Source organism: Delphinapterus leucas, chromosome 16, assembly GCF_059928025.1.
Source record: "Delphinapterus leucas isolate spDelLeu-1000000601 "Yukka" chromosome 16, BTC_Dleu_Yukka2, whole genome shotgun sequence".
In the NCBI taxonomy this organism is placed as follows: Eukaryota; Metazoa; Chordata; class Mammalia; order Artiodactyla; family Monodontidae; genus Delphinapterus; species Delphinapterus leucas.
Window position 1 is genome coordinate 62,559,976 of NC_143144.1, and position 16,946 is coordinate 62,576,921.

Sequence of the window (16,946 nt, forward strand, 5' to 3'; positions counted from 1 at the left end):
TAGCTAAGTCAAGGGCTCTTTCACCTTGAAGTTGAAAATAAAATCCTTTCTTGTTTAGCTTGACTAAAAATATTAAACAGTTTACCCTCAAAGGTCACTTTTTGATAACAAAGTCTTCCACAGTCTTTACAAGTGAACCAATTACACTGTAGAATTCCATATGAAATATTTAGGTAATAGAGAAAAAAACAGAATGAGTTTGTCAGTTATTCAAAGGGAAACTTATGAGATGACAGAGCACTAAAACTACATCTTCTTCACCATGGATAGGTCTATAGGATGAGATTTGAATTCATGGCAAGAGAAACCTAGAGAAGAGTTTTTGAAGGTGATTTTCAACTTACATATCAGTGTCATTAGAAATATTGAAAGCCAGTTGAGAGAATGTAGTAGACTTTCTTGTGAGTGTTATAAATTTAGTTTAACTTGTCCTGATGGACTTTATAATCAACTTAATCATGTGGATTTTATATAGCTCTTCTTCACCCAAGTGGATTTTAATTCCAGTTTTAAAAGTGTGTATGTATATTTTAAATTGCTTTAAAAATAGCTACGGATACTACCTATCAATACAGAAAAGTCAATGGAATGGAGTTTAGGTCATCCTGAGATTACTGTTAAGATTTTTAAAGTAATGCTAAAGCTAAGAATTTTTACAAAAATTACTGCCATAAAATTTTAAATTGTGGCTTGAAAGTGTGTGCCTGTGTGTATGCTTGGTTGTATGGAGAGAGGGGCAGAGAGAGAGAGATAGGGAGAGAGACACTATTCACTATTCTCTTCTTGCTATTAAAAAAGAAAAAACCCTCATAAAGGTTTTTAGGTTTACGTCATTACCCCACCAACAATAATCACAGACAAGAATGAACGGAAGAGCATTTTACCACACCCTGATGAATAACAAAGTGGTGAATAGTAGCCCTGGGTACTGAAGAAAGTTAAAAACAGAGAAAGCCTGCCTTAGGTTAGTATTAATTACTATTATCATTGAATTCTATTGCCCAAATTATTCTCTATGGTGGAGTAAAGAGTCCTTGCCTTCTGGTTCTCTGGGGCAGTACTTTTCCCTGCCTGAAAAGTTTCATATGGGGGCTTACCTGGTGGCACAATCGTTTTGAATCTGCCTGCCAGTGCAGGGGACACGGGTTCGAGCCCTGGTCCAGGAAGATCCCACATGCCGTGGAGCAACAAAGCCCGTGCGCCACAACTACTGAGCCTGCGCTCTAGAGCCCACGTGCCACAATACTGAAGCTCGCGCGCCTAGAGCACGTGCTCCGCAACAAGAGAAGCACCTCAATGAGAAGCCCGTGCACCGCAACGAAGAGTAGCCCCTGCTCGCCGCAACTAGAGAAAGCCTGCGCGCAGCAACGAAGACCCAACGCAGCCAAAAATAAAATAAACAAATTTAAAAAAAAAGATTTAAAAAAAGTTTCGGATGAAACATACAATGTCATGTGTCAGAAACAACAAACTCCTAATAGGCCAGTAGATTTCAAGTTCCTAAAGACATGGAAATGGTTGCTGGGCTTTATCTAAAGGTACAATGAAAACTATAGGGGCTATATTCCAGATCCTTTACACTAAATTGAGAGTGAAAGGTATGTTTCCATTTTGGTACATAATGGGAGTAAGTAAAATGCAAACTTGTATTTGGGAAAATCATTCGATTCTAACACGTGAAAGTCTGAGATGTAGGTCAACAAATGCACACTTATGAAATACAAGTTCTTCTGAGTACATGTTCTGAAGTTCTCTGAAAATCTGGCTAAAACAATCCCTTATAATATACCAGTTCACATAATAAGCAAGTCAGAACTTTTGCTAGGCAAGATGTTGTTTTCCTTTATGGAGCCAGCAAAAACACAGCTCTAAGCTTAGGTTATAATGATAAAAGGCTTTTGGAGCAGCTTATTTTAGGGAATCATAAAAACAACCCAACCCAAAGTGTAAAGAATATGCAATGCAGAGTGTGCATTATGCTTCAGGACAAATCACTCCGCTTTTTTTCAGTGTAACTGATGCCAATGGATGAGTAAAGGGAGAAATAAATGTACAGGCTGGGACCTGTGGCTTGCTGAGGTGAATAACACCTGTATCACAAAATCATGAGTTCTCTCATTTTGTAAATTCCTTGAGATTAATTTACATACTTTTTGAAAAATTTAGAAGGATCAGAATATATTATCAATTATATGTGGAAGCTCCAAGTCTTCTGCTATTTATGGCTTACATGGTGAGGTGTCCTACACATCACAGCATCTTTTAAAAAAATCTGTGGCCTTTTTTGGGGAGGTAAGTGAAGGGGTGAAAGAACTGTATGATGCATTCCTTTAGATCAATTAGGGAATGGTGAATATAGTTGCATCTCTAGCATAACTATCGAGTGCTTCTTAGATACCTACTGCTGCTTTTCACTGCCTGTCATGAATGCTCATTTAATTCTCCAAACCCTAGGAGGTTGATAATATTATCCCCACTTTATTGATGAGGAAACCGAGGCACAGCGACCCTACCTTACAAAGCACACAAAATGATGGTGCTGGGATTTGAACCTAGGCAATTTGACTCCAACATTTATGTCCTTAATCACTGTATTAGGTTGTCTTCAGGTTCTATATTTACATCCCACTGTTTAGCACTCAGTGAATTCCTTCTGGATCCTAGCTACCTCTAAGCCATTACTATCAGATGTTAGTAAAAAGACAGGGTCAACGTTTAAAATGGCCATTCACCGGGATTCGCAACACTGGCCCGTTAAAATTCCCAACTTCCACGCGACTCAGAAATTACTCAACTGTCTTTTCCTAAACCCAGGGCTCCAACTTAGTTATCTTTGTTGTTGCACAGCAACGGAACATCACCACACAGGAAACGAGGAGGATTATTTTAGACTGAGGATGCCGCTGCCCAGTATTCAGCCAGGGCCCTATCTGCCTCAATCACCCCAATTCTGGACCAACCCAATCTTATTAAGTGATTGTTCTGCTTCCTGTGTTGCACCATAACAGATTTCCTTGGGCTACATTTTCTCTCAGATTTGACGACAAGATTCGAAGCCAAGCTAAGAAATCTAACTTTTGAGGTAGATCCGGCAGAAAACCCGTGGCGGGACCGCAGAGTTTGCGGCAACGAAGGCTACAAAAGAGCTCAACTGCATCCGCCGGGGCTCTCAGAGAGACTGCTAACGTGTTTGACTGTCAACAGGCCATTGAACCCCGCGCTGCTCTTTCGTGGTCTCTGCCTTTGGAGTTCACAAGCTGTAAATTTAACACACAGCCCGCCGCGCGGCTCTGGGTCCCGGGGAGTCTGAGGAAAGGCCTTTGCTGGGGGGAGCGCGGAGAAGGGACTGACGGGAGCCAGGAGAACGGGAGGGGCATTCCCAGGCGTCCTTCACAAACACACAAAATCTAGGAAGCAGGAAGGGAAGACGAAGCAAGGAGAGAGGAGGGAGGGGAAGCCGTGAATAAAAGCGCGCCCCTCCCGGAATCGGTTACTCGTTTCAAGCGCATTACGGAGAGCGCCCGACTGCTGCTAAGGATTGCGGCCGCGCGCGAGTTCCACAGCTCTCGGGCGCTGGGCGGAGCAGAGCCACGCGCCTCTGTCAACCTGGCCAATCACGCTTTTCGGCCCCTCCCGCGCGGCCTCGCCCCGCTCCCTTGCGGAGGCTCGCGGCCGCGCGCGCGCAGTCCCGCCGCTCCTGACGCGGGGCTGAGTGGAGCTGCGCGCGTCAGTCAATCTGGCCAATCGCGGGTCTCTTCCGCCTCCCGCGCGGCCCCGCCTCTCAGACTCTCGGCTGCCGGCAGCAGCTGGGTTAGTTCTCTACGCTCTCCGGGGATGGCGGAGGGAGGTAGCGTGCTGGGCTTGGAGTGGGCGTCTGAGAACTGGACTTCTTCGGGGATTGGGTGGGGAGTCGAGTAGCGCTCCCTTTCCCTGGTCAGGGAACCTCTCAGCTCCACCTCAGGCCTGGGGTCTCTCGAGGGCTTGCTGTAGTGGCGGGAGGGGAGGGAGGACTCCCTGTGGTATTTTTCCCGGTAAAGTTTGATGGCCTTTGTTTGAGAAGCAAACTTCAGTCTCTCCTTTTCAGGGTCTCTTAGCTGCTTAATCGAAAACGATGCAGACAGGAGTAAGTTTATCTGTGCTTGGGCTCCTTATTCCTCAGGCCTGGAGGGTCATTTGTTTTAGGCACAGAGCCTTTAGGATTTAGGGTAGCGTGACAGGTCTGATTATGGTTTTTTGAGTCAAGATTTCAGTTACATTTCCTTTCATTGTGAAGCTGGCGTAATGAAATTAAAGAATTCCTGACTATCCAAAGTTGTTATCCAACTCACCCCCCCGAATATGGCAGATTTTGAGGATTTTTGTCAGATTTTATCCATCAATAAAAACAAATGTGGAGTTGTTCATATGAGATGCTAGCTAGTTAACTTGTCATAAAAAAACTAGTAGTCACCATAATGAGCAACACAATCCGATTTAGGAAAGTAAGTGGAAAACAAAACAAAACAAAAAGCAAGAATGAATCACAACTAAGTGAAAGAAGGAAGTTGGCTGGCTTACTTGGTGATGTTATGTAAAACAATAAAAAATTCTTTGATAAAAATTAAGGAATATATAGAGGTGTGGGTTAATTTGATTTCCGTTTTGTGATTATTTTTTGTTTTTTAGAAGTAAAGCAAGATTTCAAGATGGAAAGTCCATCAGACTCAGCTGTGGTGTTACCTAGCACTCCACAGGCTGGTGCCAATCCACCGTCTCCTCGTACAAGCAGTTCAAGAAAACAAGTATGAAAATCTTAGTTCTTTCAGTGGATCTAGTCTATATTTCTAAGTATTGTGGCAATGGTGGTTTCAAGTCTACTGAACATTGTCAGTTAACGTAATGTGTAAATTAGTAAGTAAAAATTTTATTAACATAATTTTAGGTCTTTCCCCTTAGATAATGTATTGGACCTTCCCCTCTAATTTTCATCTTGACCCAATTATTTTCATTTAGTTTCAGTTCAAGTTTTTACAGCATTCCAAACAGGAAGTTTGAATCTGACATCATGAAGGTCTTTGGGGGAAAGATCTAGGTCGTTTCCTTAATTTGTAACTCTGAAGCACCTAACCATGTCAGGCTTGGGACAATTGCTGAACAAATGTTTGTGATTACTGAGATAAGTGTTTCAGCACTGTTTTAGAAGGGTGCTGGCTCTGCTAATATAAAAAGGGGTTAAAACTTAGTGGAGCTTACAGGAATTAAAGATATTTTGTGATGGTTACTTTAGATATATGGAGACAGAAAGTCATCTAGTGGTGCCTGCCATAGAAACGTACGGTCTTGATTTCTAGTATATTTATTTATATCAAGTCTTGATTAACATTATTAACGTTTGATGCCTTTTTCAGCCTATGAGTGCAACCCTTAGGGAACGATTAAGGAAAACTAGATCTTCATTTAATTCTTGTTATGGTGTGGTAAAACGACTTAAAGTAGAGAGTGAAGAAAATGATCAGACCTTTTCAGAGAAACCAGCACCTTCAACAGAAGAAAACTGTTTGGAATTTCAAGAAAATTTTAAACACATAGACGGTGAATTTGAAGAAAGTACATATTTGAAAAATACCTTCAAGAATATCAATGCATGTGCATCTAAATCACTTGATTCTGAGTCATGCAGTGACCTCCGGAATGACTTCATGAGTGAGAATCTTCCCAAACATGGATTAAACAAAGAAAAAGCAAAATTGGTGAAGCAGATTCAGGAGAAAGAAGAACTTCTTCGGAGGCTAAAACTAGTCAAAATGTATAGATCAAAGGTAAGAAGAATTTCAGAACCATTGCCTAATTAATTTTTTTATTTTTAGATAAATGGTAGGAAAGTATTTCAAAAAGAAAAGTTTATTTTAGCATAATAAGAAGTAAGCCAAGTATCCAGAAACCTGGCTTCCAACAGCTTTAACTCAAATATGTCATAGATTTAGAGTAGAGCAGAAGAGGCCTCTAAACACCAGGTATAACTTTTAAAAGTCCCAGCCCTTATTTCATATGCAGTTGAAGCTTTCTATCTAGTTTCCAGCCCACAGCAGTATTAGAAGCTTCAAATGTTAGCTGCAAGTGGCAATGAGAACAGAAGCAACAGTGAACGTGAATGAGAAAAAAAGCGAAAAATGGACCACAGAGTACAATGAAAAGTAATTTTAGTAATGATCTTTTGTTACTCAATTGTGTGTAACAAATTATTAAAGTATTCCGAACATTTTCTTTAAGAAAACAACAAATGTATATTAGATTTTAGATTTCAACCCAGATAAGGTTGAAGAAAATAGAATTTGGGCACTTGGAAGAAGATGACCCTTACTTACCTGGATCATTCATGTATATTGCAATTGCTCCTTCTTCCCCAGCAAATGTGTCATAAATGATGGAATACTGTATCTTATTTGCTCTCTTGAATTTTTAGGACTTCTCTAAATATAACTACTTGAGTTTTATGAGATAGTGACATTGAAAAATATTAATATCATTTTTTAAAGTACAGCTGTGGTAGAAAAAGTAGATTTTTTTTTAACCCATATTTTTGCTTCTTTACATAGTTTTGCCCTATTTAATGATTCGATTTTTCCCTGAGGGTAAGGATAGCCCAGAGCTTCTACCAAACAAAACAGCCATAGAACTCAATTTGAGTGATAGTTACTTAAAACCATCCTACTTTTTTCCTGGGTAGAAGTCCCATTTATGTCCAATGTGTTACCCTTTAAACCTACTACTCATCGACTGATTTGACAACTTTCATTAAGTAAGTTAGGATGGCTATCTAGTTATTGACATACATTTATGTCTTTTTTTTTTTTCTGTTTCAGAATGACCTGTCTCAGTTACAGATGTTAATAAAGAAGTGGAGAAGCTGTAGCCAGCTGTTGCTTTATGAGCTGCAGTCAGCTATGTCTGAGGAGAACAAGAAACTAAGCCTTACTCAGCTGATAGACCACTATGGGTTAGATGATAAATTGCTACACTATAACAGAAATGAAGAAGAATTTATAGGTGTTTAATTCATAATTTTTTTCTCCAGAATGTCTTTGTGGATGACAATGTAATTAAAAGATATTTATACATTTTAAAGGGAAGATGTAAACCATTAGGGCTTAGAGAAAGGTATCCTGGTGAACCTGGATCAATTTAGGGCCTTTGTTATATAAGTATAAACCAGGTTCTAAAATGAAAATTTAGTGTTTTGAATAAATTTGCCAAAGAAAACTTGACAGTTAAAGAAAGGTGAAAAAATTTTTTTAAATTAAATCATGATTAAAAAAATAATTTGGACAACTGTGGAAGTGAGTTTTAATACATTGTTCTATTTATTGTGGTAGAAGTTTTATTTTAAATGTTAAAAAACAGTCCATCTAGTGAATGTCTAAACTGAAACTTGTCTGAAAATGTCTGCCTCTCCTAAGTTTACGCCTCTCCTAAGTTTATGCCTCTCCTTTGTTTCCACCCATTTACCACATATTTCCATCTGGATGGTCTAGCAGGTAAGCACATATGTTCAAAATTACATTAGTTTCTGTCTCTTCAAATTTGTTACTTGTATTCGTCATCTCAGTTAGTGAAGTGATCATCTATTTCTTATAAAACCACATGTCCTCATCACCCACTTCAGGGCATCACAGCATACAGGGCCTTTTACATTCATCTACCTTTCTAGTTTTATCTGTGAAATAGGTAAAAGCTAGCGTATCTACTCCATTAACAGTGACTCCTCAGTCAGAAACCCACCTTCACTGGGATGGGGTTCTGGCTGCCATGTTGTACGTTATCTGTCATCCTGGCCATAGATGGACCCAAGCATCCCAGTCCTTGAGAATTCGGAATTGAGCTCAAGAAAAGAAAGCCCATCTCTTTTTGTGGCTGGAGCTGTTGTATGTGAACTTGAAAGCAGAAAAGCTGGTGTGCTTAAGTCTGCCCTTACAGAGAAAGGCAGAGATGACGGAGAGAGAACTTTGTGGGTCAGTGGCTTCTTGGTTCTGGTTTCCAGTCTCTTGGGTCCTTTTAAGGGCTGAGACAGCTTTACTTAGTTGTGTTTTTTTTCCCCCCAATCTTAAAAGAAAAGTACTTCCCTACTACTTGGTAAACAGCCACTACCCTAAGCTTCCCCGCTCCGCCCCCAGCTGCTCCTTACTCTCAGCCCAGTCCTTCCCCGTGATCCAACAGACTATTAATGTTGGCATATCAAGACCCTGCTCTTGCATGCATTCGAATTGTTAATGCCCATGCCAGTAACCTAACCCTCACCCCGGCCTCAATTCTTGCTTTCTAGACACGCCATCGTCATTGGCTTCTGTGAACCCAAGAGGACTGGCCTTCCCTGGCTCTGGGATTCCCAGATGGGCATCCCTGGGAAGCTGTGCTGACCAGCCTCCATTGCTTCTTGCTGCTCAGCCAGAGGTCCTAAATGTGGCAGGAGAAGTGGTTTCCCTGGTGATGGTGCCAGCATTTGACTGCAGCTGCCCATTACTGACTAGCACATCCCCTGGAGTCACCCTTACACGTCCATTTGGGGGAACTACAGCATCAATGGGACTCTGGTTTTGGGAGAGTTGGGGAGCAGTTGGTGCTATAGCAATGGGGATTTCTAAGGCATTGGCTAGGTGCTGAGGGCTCCAACAGCTCAGTGAGCACTTCTACAAGAGGAGGTGGATCATGGAGTATGGATGGGGCTTATGGGAGAGTTTGGGGCCTAGGGGTGCCCATGAAGCAGTCCCCTTTTTAATAATTTCTATTGAATTTCACCTCCATTTAATAGGATATATTTATTAAGAACTACTGAATAAGAATTATTTTTATTCATTAAAATGAAAGCTAACACTTAGCACTTGCTTTGTGCCAGTTTTAAAAGTATGTTAACTCATTTGAGTTTTACAATTATCAACATCCCAATTTTAAAGATGAGGAAATTTTAAGATTAACTAGTTATTTAGTGACAGTCAGAATTTGAACCCAAGCGACCCAGCAACAGAGCTCATAACCATGTTATGTTTGACCCAATTAATTATATATATTACTACTTGATAATATAGATAATATTTTAAAGGGCTATAAAAATACAAATATAATTGCTCTTAGTTCAGCAGAAGCTGAGAGGAATCAGTACCATAAACATATCAAGAGAGAGGACTGGGTTCCATGACCCATGTGCCCTTCCAAAGCACCTGCCAATAACCCCAAAGCAGAAGATGCCTCTTGTTGAAAGTGCTGCTACTAGAATACAGCTTGGGGGGGCAAGAGGCTCTTGCTAACCTCCACTCTATTTATGCCTCAAAGCTGAGGCATTCAAGCAAGGAGCATTGCCAGAATCACTCAGGGTAGACACTAAGAAACAGAAACGAAACAGGCTGTTAAGACCTGGGAATCCACAGAGCACTGTCCAGCGAAATTTGTGGCCTTGCCTTAGTAGCAAATGGAGGCTCCAGTAGCTAACTTAGGTGACATGGAAATGTTACCAATAGGCACTACCCTGCTTAATCAGCCAAATCGACTACTTCAGGAGTCATTCTAGGTCTAAGGGGGGGAGATGTCAAAATGATGTTGGTTCTATTTTCCTTACCATTCCCACCACTGATCACTATACAGGTGATCAATTATGGTACTATCCTGGCAATTTCTAAATAGAAGGTTTTAAAACTTCTAAATTTTTTTTTCTAAATAGAATGTTTTATAATTGCTCTCTTGCTTTACCTACACCAGTGTACATTGGGTATGGTGTTACTAATTAAACTTAACATTTAATTCACAAATTGCAGAACATTGAGACATTGACACCCTTTGGAGATTGTGGTTAATGATCCCAATGGTATTACCTTGGAATGCAGCAGTCCATAGGCTATGGAAAGGCAAAGCAGTTTTCTGAACAGTTAATCTTCTCATTACTTATTTATCATCATCTACATGAATAAAGTGATAAACTATTTCACGGAAATGTAAGAATTCTGATCACCAAATTCCTTTGTGTGTGTCTGTGTTTCTCCACACCAAGCAATTCTCAAAACACCATCTGGATGTCCTACAATTCAACTAAATTCTGACACATCTATCTGGAGACAGCATCAGATTCTACAAGTTAAGGGCTCAGACCCACAAGACCGCCCTCCACTTCAGATGCCATTTGAAAACCCAGATTGTTACCTGTGCTTCTGACCGGCTGGCAATAAATCAGAGGTTCCCAAGATTCCCTCCTTCCTTGGGTTCAGTTAATTTGCTAGAGTGGCTCACAGAACTCAGAGAAACATTTTATTTATCAGATTACCATTTTATTATAAAAGGATGTAACTCAGGAACCTCGGGATGGAAGAGATGCTTAAGGCAAGTTATGGTGAAAAGCTCAGAGCTTGCTTGCTCTCTCTGGGCACACTCTCCAAACCTTGTCCTTCTGGGCTTTTATGGAGACCTCATTACATAGGCACAATTGATTAAATCATTGGTCATTGGTGATCAATTCAACTTCCAGCCCCTTTACCCTTCCTAGAGGTGGGGGTGGGGGGTGGGTGTGCGTAAAGGGTGGGTGGGTGGATGGGAGGTTGGGACACAGGGTTGGTTCTCCTCGAAAACAGCCCCCATCCTTAGGTGCAATCCAGAAAGTCACCTCATTAACATAACAAGACACCTGTACCTCTCTCATCACTTAGGAAATTCCGAGGGTTTTAGGATCTCTGTGCCAGGAATGGTGTCGAAGACCAAATATATATATTTCTTATTATAAATCACAATATCACAATGAGAAAATGCTTTTTTCCTGTTTACTAAACTATCGTGTGGGGCACAAAATTAAGTTCTGTTGCAATATATATGAATATAGAAGATTATGTCATGTTTATGTAGAACGTCTATGTAGAAGAAAATATGTTGTAATTTACAAATGATTTAGGGCTTGGTAAAAGTAAACAATTCACCTTGTTCCCATTGGTAGGACAGGGAATAATCTTAAACATCCTATTAATTTTTTTTCTGATGATAGAGAAATGCTTACTGAAGAAAATGGGAAATATAGAAAAGTATAAAAGATAAAAATCATTCATAATCTCATAACATTTCTGGTAATTTTATAAAATTAGAAATACCAGTAGTGGCTAAAAATAATTTTTTGTCTTTAAGACTTTCTGTATTTCTACTGTGAAAATAATTTTTGATCAAATTAAGACAATAAAATAGATCTTGAATATATTCTGAGTTAAAATCGTGTTCATTCTTGAATAAAAATCATTCGTGTTACTTTAGACATTTATTCATGCAGGACGTTTTTATAATGACTAAGGCTAAAATCAATCAATTTGCTATTAAAAATATGCCACTAAGAGGAGACTCTACTTAAATTTCCTTATATAAGAGAGACAGAAATCATTTTAACCAAATGAAATTATTTTTAAAACGACTGATTTGGTCTTATGTTTCCCACCAGCATTTTTACATTTGAACGAGAGCAGGAAATGTTTTCATCCTTAATCTTTCAACTTCAGCCTGTAGTATTGAAATCTGCTCAGCTTGTTCTTTTGAAATTTTTGTTAACTTTTGCTGTTGCATCATGTTTTCATATCGTTCTTTGGCAATCTTTTCACAAGTCAGTGTAGACCCTTATCCCAGAAATGAAGAAGAAGGAATTATTTGGATTATTATCTATACTTTTAAATACAGAAACAGCACTCAGAATCAATTAAACATATGGAACAAATACGGGTAGCTTTATAACCACTGTACAGATTTTAGGAATTATGATCACTTTTAAAGAAACTGACAGTTGATTAAAGAAAAAAATCTTACCCACTGCATTACAGATGTCTTTTCTCTCTGAGACAGCCACCAGTTCTTCTCGTAAATTGCAGCTTAGGGTATAATTTGCTACATCTTTTTGATTGCTGTACCTTCTCAGTTTTTTAAGCAGCTTTTTGCAGTTTTCCACATTCTTTTTGTGGGTCTGAAATTTTTGTTCCCATGACACCCCACAGAAATAATTTTGAAAAAAATATATTTTATAAAGACATTATTCTTAAAATTTAAATACATTGTCATCATTAGGACATCTTACCATCATATCCCTAGTACCTAGCATAATACCTGCACATAGTGGGTACTTAAATTATTTGTTGATAGATAGAATGGTATGTTAATACACATTTTAGAAAAATATTTGTATATTCTTAGAAATAAGAGAAGATTTAAAAAACACATAGCCTTGAGATTACTTTGTTTCCATCTTATATATGTTAAACACTCAAAACTGAGCATTGTTAGGCAATTAGGGTAAAACAAAGCCTTTACAATGCAAAGGAAAGACTATCAACACTTCTACTACATAAATCTTAGGTAACCTAATGTGAAACAGGAAATTCACCTACACTCTGATATCTCCCAAGGGGTTAATTCAAATGTTAAAAGAAGTGCTTCACAACCTAAATGACTGACAGATGAATGGATGAAGAAGATGGGGTACATACATACAATGGAATATTGCTCAGCCATTAAAAAGAATGAAATAATGCCATTTGTAGCAACATGGATGGACCTGGAGATTATCATACTAAGTGAAGTAAGTCAGACAGAGAAAGATAAATATAATATGATGTTGCTTATAGGCAGAATCTTAAAAAAATGATACAAATGAACTTATTTACAAAACAGAAACAGACTCCCAGACTTAGAGAACAAATTTATGGTTACTGGGGGAAGGGAGAGAGGGATAGATTGGGAGGTTGGGGTTGACATATACACACTGCTATATTTAAGATAGATAAGCAACAAGGACCTACTGTATAGCACAGGGAACTCTGCTCAATATTCTGCAATAACCTAAATGGGAAAAGAACTTGAAAAAGAATAGATACATGTATATGTATAACTGAATCACTTTGCTGTACACCTGAAACTAACACAACACTGTTCATCAACTATACTCCAATATAAAATAAAATTTTTTTAAAAAAAGAAGTGCTTCAGGCTACCACATTGGTTACAATTGCAAAGACACTATTTAGAGACCTCTAATTACATCCTGAATATCAGTATAAAAGAGCAAGATTTTGGTAGGTTCTATTTGAATTCATGATTTGCAAACTATTACTTTGTTTAAATCATTCACAACTACTGGAATTATAATGATCAGTATCCTTGAGACCTACCTTATCTAAAACAGCAATGGTTTGCTCCATTATTCCAATCTGAATGGCAATCATAGTCTCATAGTTTGGTTCATTTAAGTACTTTAAGAGGAAAAAAAAAACCCCACAATGTATGTAAGGATATTTTTTTCTATTTCTTTCAGTAGATAATTTTATAAAGATTATCTTAGTTTTGAAAGTTACTGTTTCTCATGAAAATTATCTATCCAAGTTAGGATTGACTTGACTTTAGTGTCATGCTATTTACTTATATTTGACTATTGATACACTCATCTATATACTAATAGTTACAAATGCCTAGAGTTTATCTTCTCATTCATTCATTCACTTATTCAACTCACCAAATATTTATTGTGTCTCATTTGAGAGTGTCTCATTAAGTCCCATATTAACAGTATCCCAGTTAAAGATACTGAGGGAGATAACAAAGATAGATAACATGACAGAGACTTCAAGAAAAAGAGAACGTGTAGTACGATTAGTTGCCAGAATGTATGTAAGGTGACATGCAAATTAAAAGGTGGTTTGAGTTGGGCCATGGTTTCTCTGAACTGGGGAAATCAAAAGGCTTTATGGATGAGGTGGCATTTAAACCAGACCTTGAAAAATAGATAGATTAGGGATGTGAAAAAAAAATGCGGAAAAATATTGCAGGTAGAAGAACCAGTATAAGCAAAGGCACAGAGGTAGAATCCTGGAATATAAAATCAGTTTGGTTTGAGAATACTGATGTGTAAGAGGAACAGTGGGAATGAATTTCAAAAGATAGTTTGAAGGACACCAAACGCCACTTAAGGATTTCAGAATTCATGTGCCAGGTAAGAAGAGGAGCATTAAAATGTTTGAGCGGAGTAGTAATGTTATTAGACCTGAATAGGAATGTGACAGCAGTATACAGTATAATTAGAAGAGAAAAACCCAAGGTCAAGAGACTAGTTAGGAGATTATTATAAAATACTCTAAACCATTGAAAAGGAAGGACTGAAGCAAGGTAAAGGCAGTGGGCATAGGGAATGAGGGAGTAAATGGATAAACTAGTCAAGACTTGGAAGACAAGGGAAAGAGCGGAATCAAAGAGGACAACAACTTTAACCCTGAGTGAATGGCTGAAAGAACAGAAATAAGCAAAATAAGAAGAGGAGCTGTTGGGAAGTAGGAAATACAGAAATAGAGCTTGAGAAAGGTCAGGTTCAGAGAGCTTAGATTGGAATTGGAATTTAATTGGAGTCCAGAAAGCTTGGATGAGTCTTAGCAGTGATCATGAAAGTCAGAAAAAGAGAAATCATCAAAGGAGAGGGCATGGAAAGAAACACAGAGCTGAGGGCAGAATCTTAAAAATAGCTATACTTAAGAGAAACAAAAGAGAAATGAGGAAAAGAGGCAGAGTGGTCTGACATGTTGGAAGAAATACAGGAGAAAACAGGGATGATTAAAGCCAGAACAATGGGCAATTAAGAATGAAGATGGATGGACTTCCCTGGCGGTCCAGTGGTTAACACTCCGCGCTTCCACTGCAGGTTCGATCCCTGGTCAGGGAACTAAGATCCCATATGCCACGCGGCCAAAAAAAAAAGATGGACAAATGCTACAGGGATGGTTATGACTGGGAAAGGGACCACTAGATTTGACAATTAGGAAATTCTTGGTGAACTGCAAAACAGAACTATACTACCGAATGGGTCACAAAGAACCAGAGGCAGCAAATGTAAACTACCAGAAGAAACAGACAGAATTCATAGTCACATTATGAACTACTTCTGGCATAGAACATGCTTGACATCACAGAGGCTTCTTATTAAATACTGGTTGAATGAATGAATACATTAATGAATGAAATTAAAATTATATAGTGGGGGGCAGGGAGAACTTACCTTTTGACGATCTCTTGAGAAAAACAGCATCTGAATATCCCGAGCCTTCTGACTTAGATCTTCCATTTCCATCTCCATTTTCTTATGTTCCCACTCGATCTGAAATATTCCTTTGTGGACTTCTTTACTTTCCATCATGCTAGCAACTTTCTTTTGTCCTTGAGTCTTAAAGAAAAAGTACATTCCGATATTCATATAATATGATTCTACATACAGGAAACAGAATATTTGAAGCTGAATGCTTTTCTTAGAAAACGCTTGGAATGCAGAGATAATTCTATCCTCTTTCTTAAAATGTAGTAGATATTAAAAAATTACTTGTGGGCACAATCTGATCACTATAAAGCATGGTAGTTACTGAACAGAAGGGATTATAAGATACATTTGAATGGCATAGCCAATTTACTTTTATGTCAGTGATTAGGCAGGAACTCCTCTTGCCATCACCCATCTACCAATCTGTATGCGTTTATACCCCTAGTCTGCCCTGCTTTTTGACACTATAGATAAAGGATTGTAATTTAATGCAGCTAGGCACAGCAGTATCTTGTTGGTAGCTAGTGGAAAAGCAAAAACATTCAATGGGTTAAATATGATATTTAAACACCTAGATGTTTTGTACTTCGTTTCAAATTGCCTACATGAAGTTCAGGAATATTTTCATGGAGTTGTTCTCCCAGATTGCTAACAGTGAAACTACTATGTCTCTAAAATAAATTTGTATGTGAGCTCCATCAGTTAATGTTTTATATTTTTCCTCCCTTCTCCTTCAAGAACTTAGTTTTTTCAAGTTCATGCCACTAGACTATACCAACTGCTACTCTTTCTAAAAATTATTTTCATCTTTTGGTCACTGCTTGGCCTCAGTTCCTTGAATTTCCCACTTTCAATGCTCTTTTCTCTATCTTGCTCAGCCACCCAGCTCCCATGATCATACCCTTGATCTTGTCATTGCCAGTTCCGAAATCTTAAGGTCAAGCATTTCTCTGGAGCAGTATTTCCCAAATGTGGTAAATATTGCCCCACCAGGGCACATTCAACTATGTCTGGGGACATTTCTGGCTGACATAATTGTAGGGGGGCATTGCTACTGGCATCTAGTGGGTAGAGGCCAGGGGGGCTGCTAAACTTCACACAATACACAGGACATCTCTCCCCAACAAACAATCATCCAGCTCAAAATGTCAGTAGTGCTGAGGTTGAGAAACACTTCTGTCGAACTACCACATCTCCTCTCTCCTTTCCTTTCAGTCAACTTTGTCATAAGATTTATTTTATAGTCCTGGTCTCAACTTCCTCACTTCATATTGTTTCTTCAGCCATCACCAATTGAGCTCCTGCCCCAACCCTCCACTAAGACTGCTCTTGTCAAGTAATTGACATAGTGCATGGTTCCCTCCTCCTTGGAACTGTTTCTCTCATGGTTTCTAGGTTTCCTCCTATCTCACTGGCAGCTCCTTCTCAGTCTCCTCACTTAACTCCTTCTCTGCTAGATCTTTCAGAACTGGACTTCGGGTGTTGGCCCAAACGCCCTCCTCCTATCTACCCACTTCCTACGTGGTCTCAAGCAATCTTGTGGCATAAATTATCTATATGCAGATATCTATATGTAATAATCCATATGTAGTTAAATATATGTGATCTACATATAGAACACTCCTAAATATATATCTCAACCCTGAATTCTGGCTATTAGATATTTCCACTGGGGTGTTCTATAGGTATCTCAAATTTAACAAAAGCCAACATTCTTCATCCTATGTCCCCAGCCAAGGCTATACCTCCCCAGTCTTTCTCATGTCAGTGAATGACACCATCGCCTTCTCAGTTGCTCAAAAGCCAAAATATTAAGATTTATTCTTGATCCCTCTCTTTACCTGACCCTTCACATTCAGTCCATCAACAAATCTGATGATGGTTGCTCCTA

At 38.8% G+C, this 16,946-nt stretch overlaps 2 protein-coding genes across 4 annotated transcripts in view; one reads left to right on the top strand and one right to left on the bottom strand.

Moving 5' to 3' along the window:
• The first annotated feature begins 3,390 nt into the window (after positions 1-3,390).
• SFR1 (SWI5 dependent homologous recombination repair protein 1) lies at positions 3,391-7,299 on the top strand. 3 transcript variants are annotated; one of them, XM_022568836.3, is made up of 4 exons: positions 3,391-3,847; positions 4,666-4,781; positions 5,388-5,798; positions 6,843-7,299. In XM_022568836.3, exons 1-4 carry the CDS (start codon positions 3,835-3,837, stop codon positions 7,032-7,034), a joined length of 732 nt encoding a protein of 243 aa, XP_022424544.1. In that variant the 5' UTR covers positions 3,391-3,834; the 3' UTR covers positions 7,035-7,299. The 3 variants fall into 3 exon arrangements, with proteins under 3 accessions (XP_022424544.1, XP_022424546.1, XP_022424545.1); XM_022568838.3 differs by having other exon boundaries at positions 3,418-3,810; XM_022568837.3 differs by lacking the exon at positions 3,391-3,847 and adding an exon at positions 3,899-4,123.
• Positions 7,300-8,482: 1,183 nt separating this feature from the next.
• Positions 8,483-16,946, bottom strand: part of CFAP43 (cilia and flagella associated protein 43) — a 102,693-nt gene continuing 94,229 nt past the window's right edge. The window contains exons 35-38 of the mRNA XM_022568835.3: positions 15,020-15,184; positions 13,149-13,229; positions 11,794-11,947; positions 8,483-11,606 (exon numbers count right to left, since the gene is read on the bottom strand). Of these exons, the coding sequence (XP_022424543.2) occupies positions 11,440-11,606; positions 11,794-11,947; positions 13,149-13,229; positions 15,020-15,184 (567 nt within the window). The 3' untranslated portion in view covers positions 8,483-11,439. The remainder of the gene's footprint in view (positions 11,607-11,793; positions 11,948-13,148; positions 13,230-15,019; positions 15,185-16,946) is intronic.

Coding starts and splice junctions, on each gene's coding strand:
- SFR1 (XM_022568836.3), top strand. Junction 4,782..5,387: donor CAAGCAGTTCAAGAAAACAA/GTATGAAAATCT, acceptor TGCCTTTTTCAG/CCTATGAGTGCAACCCTTAG. Junction 5,799..6,842: donor TCAAAATGTATAGATCAAAG/GTAAGAAGAATT, acceptor TTTCTGTTTCAG/AATGACCTGTCTCAGTTACA.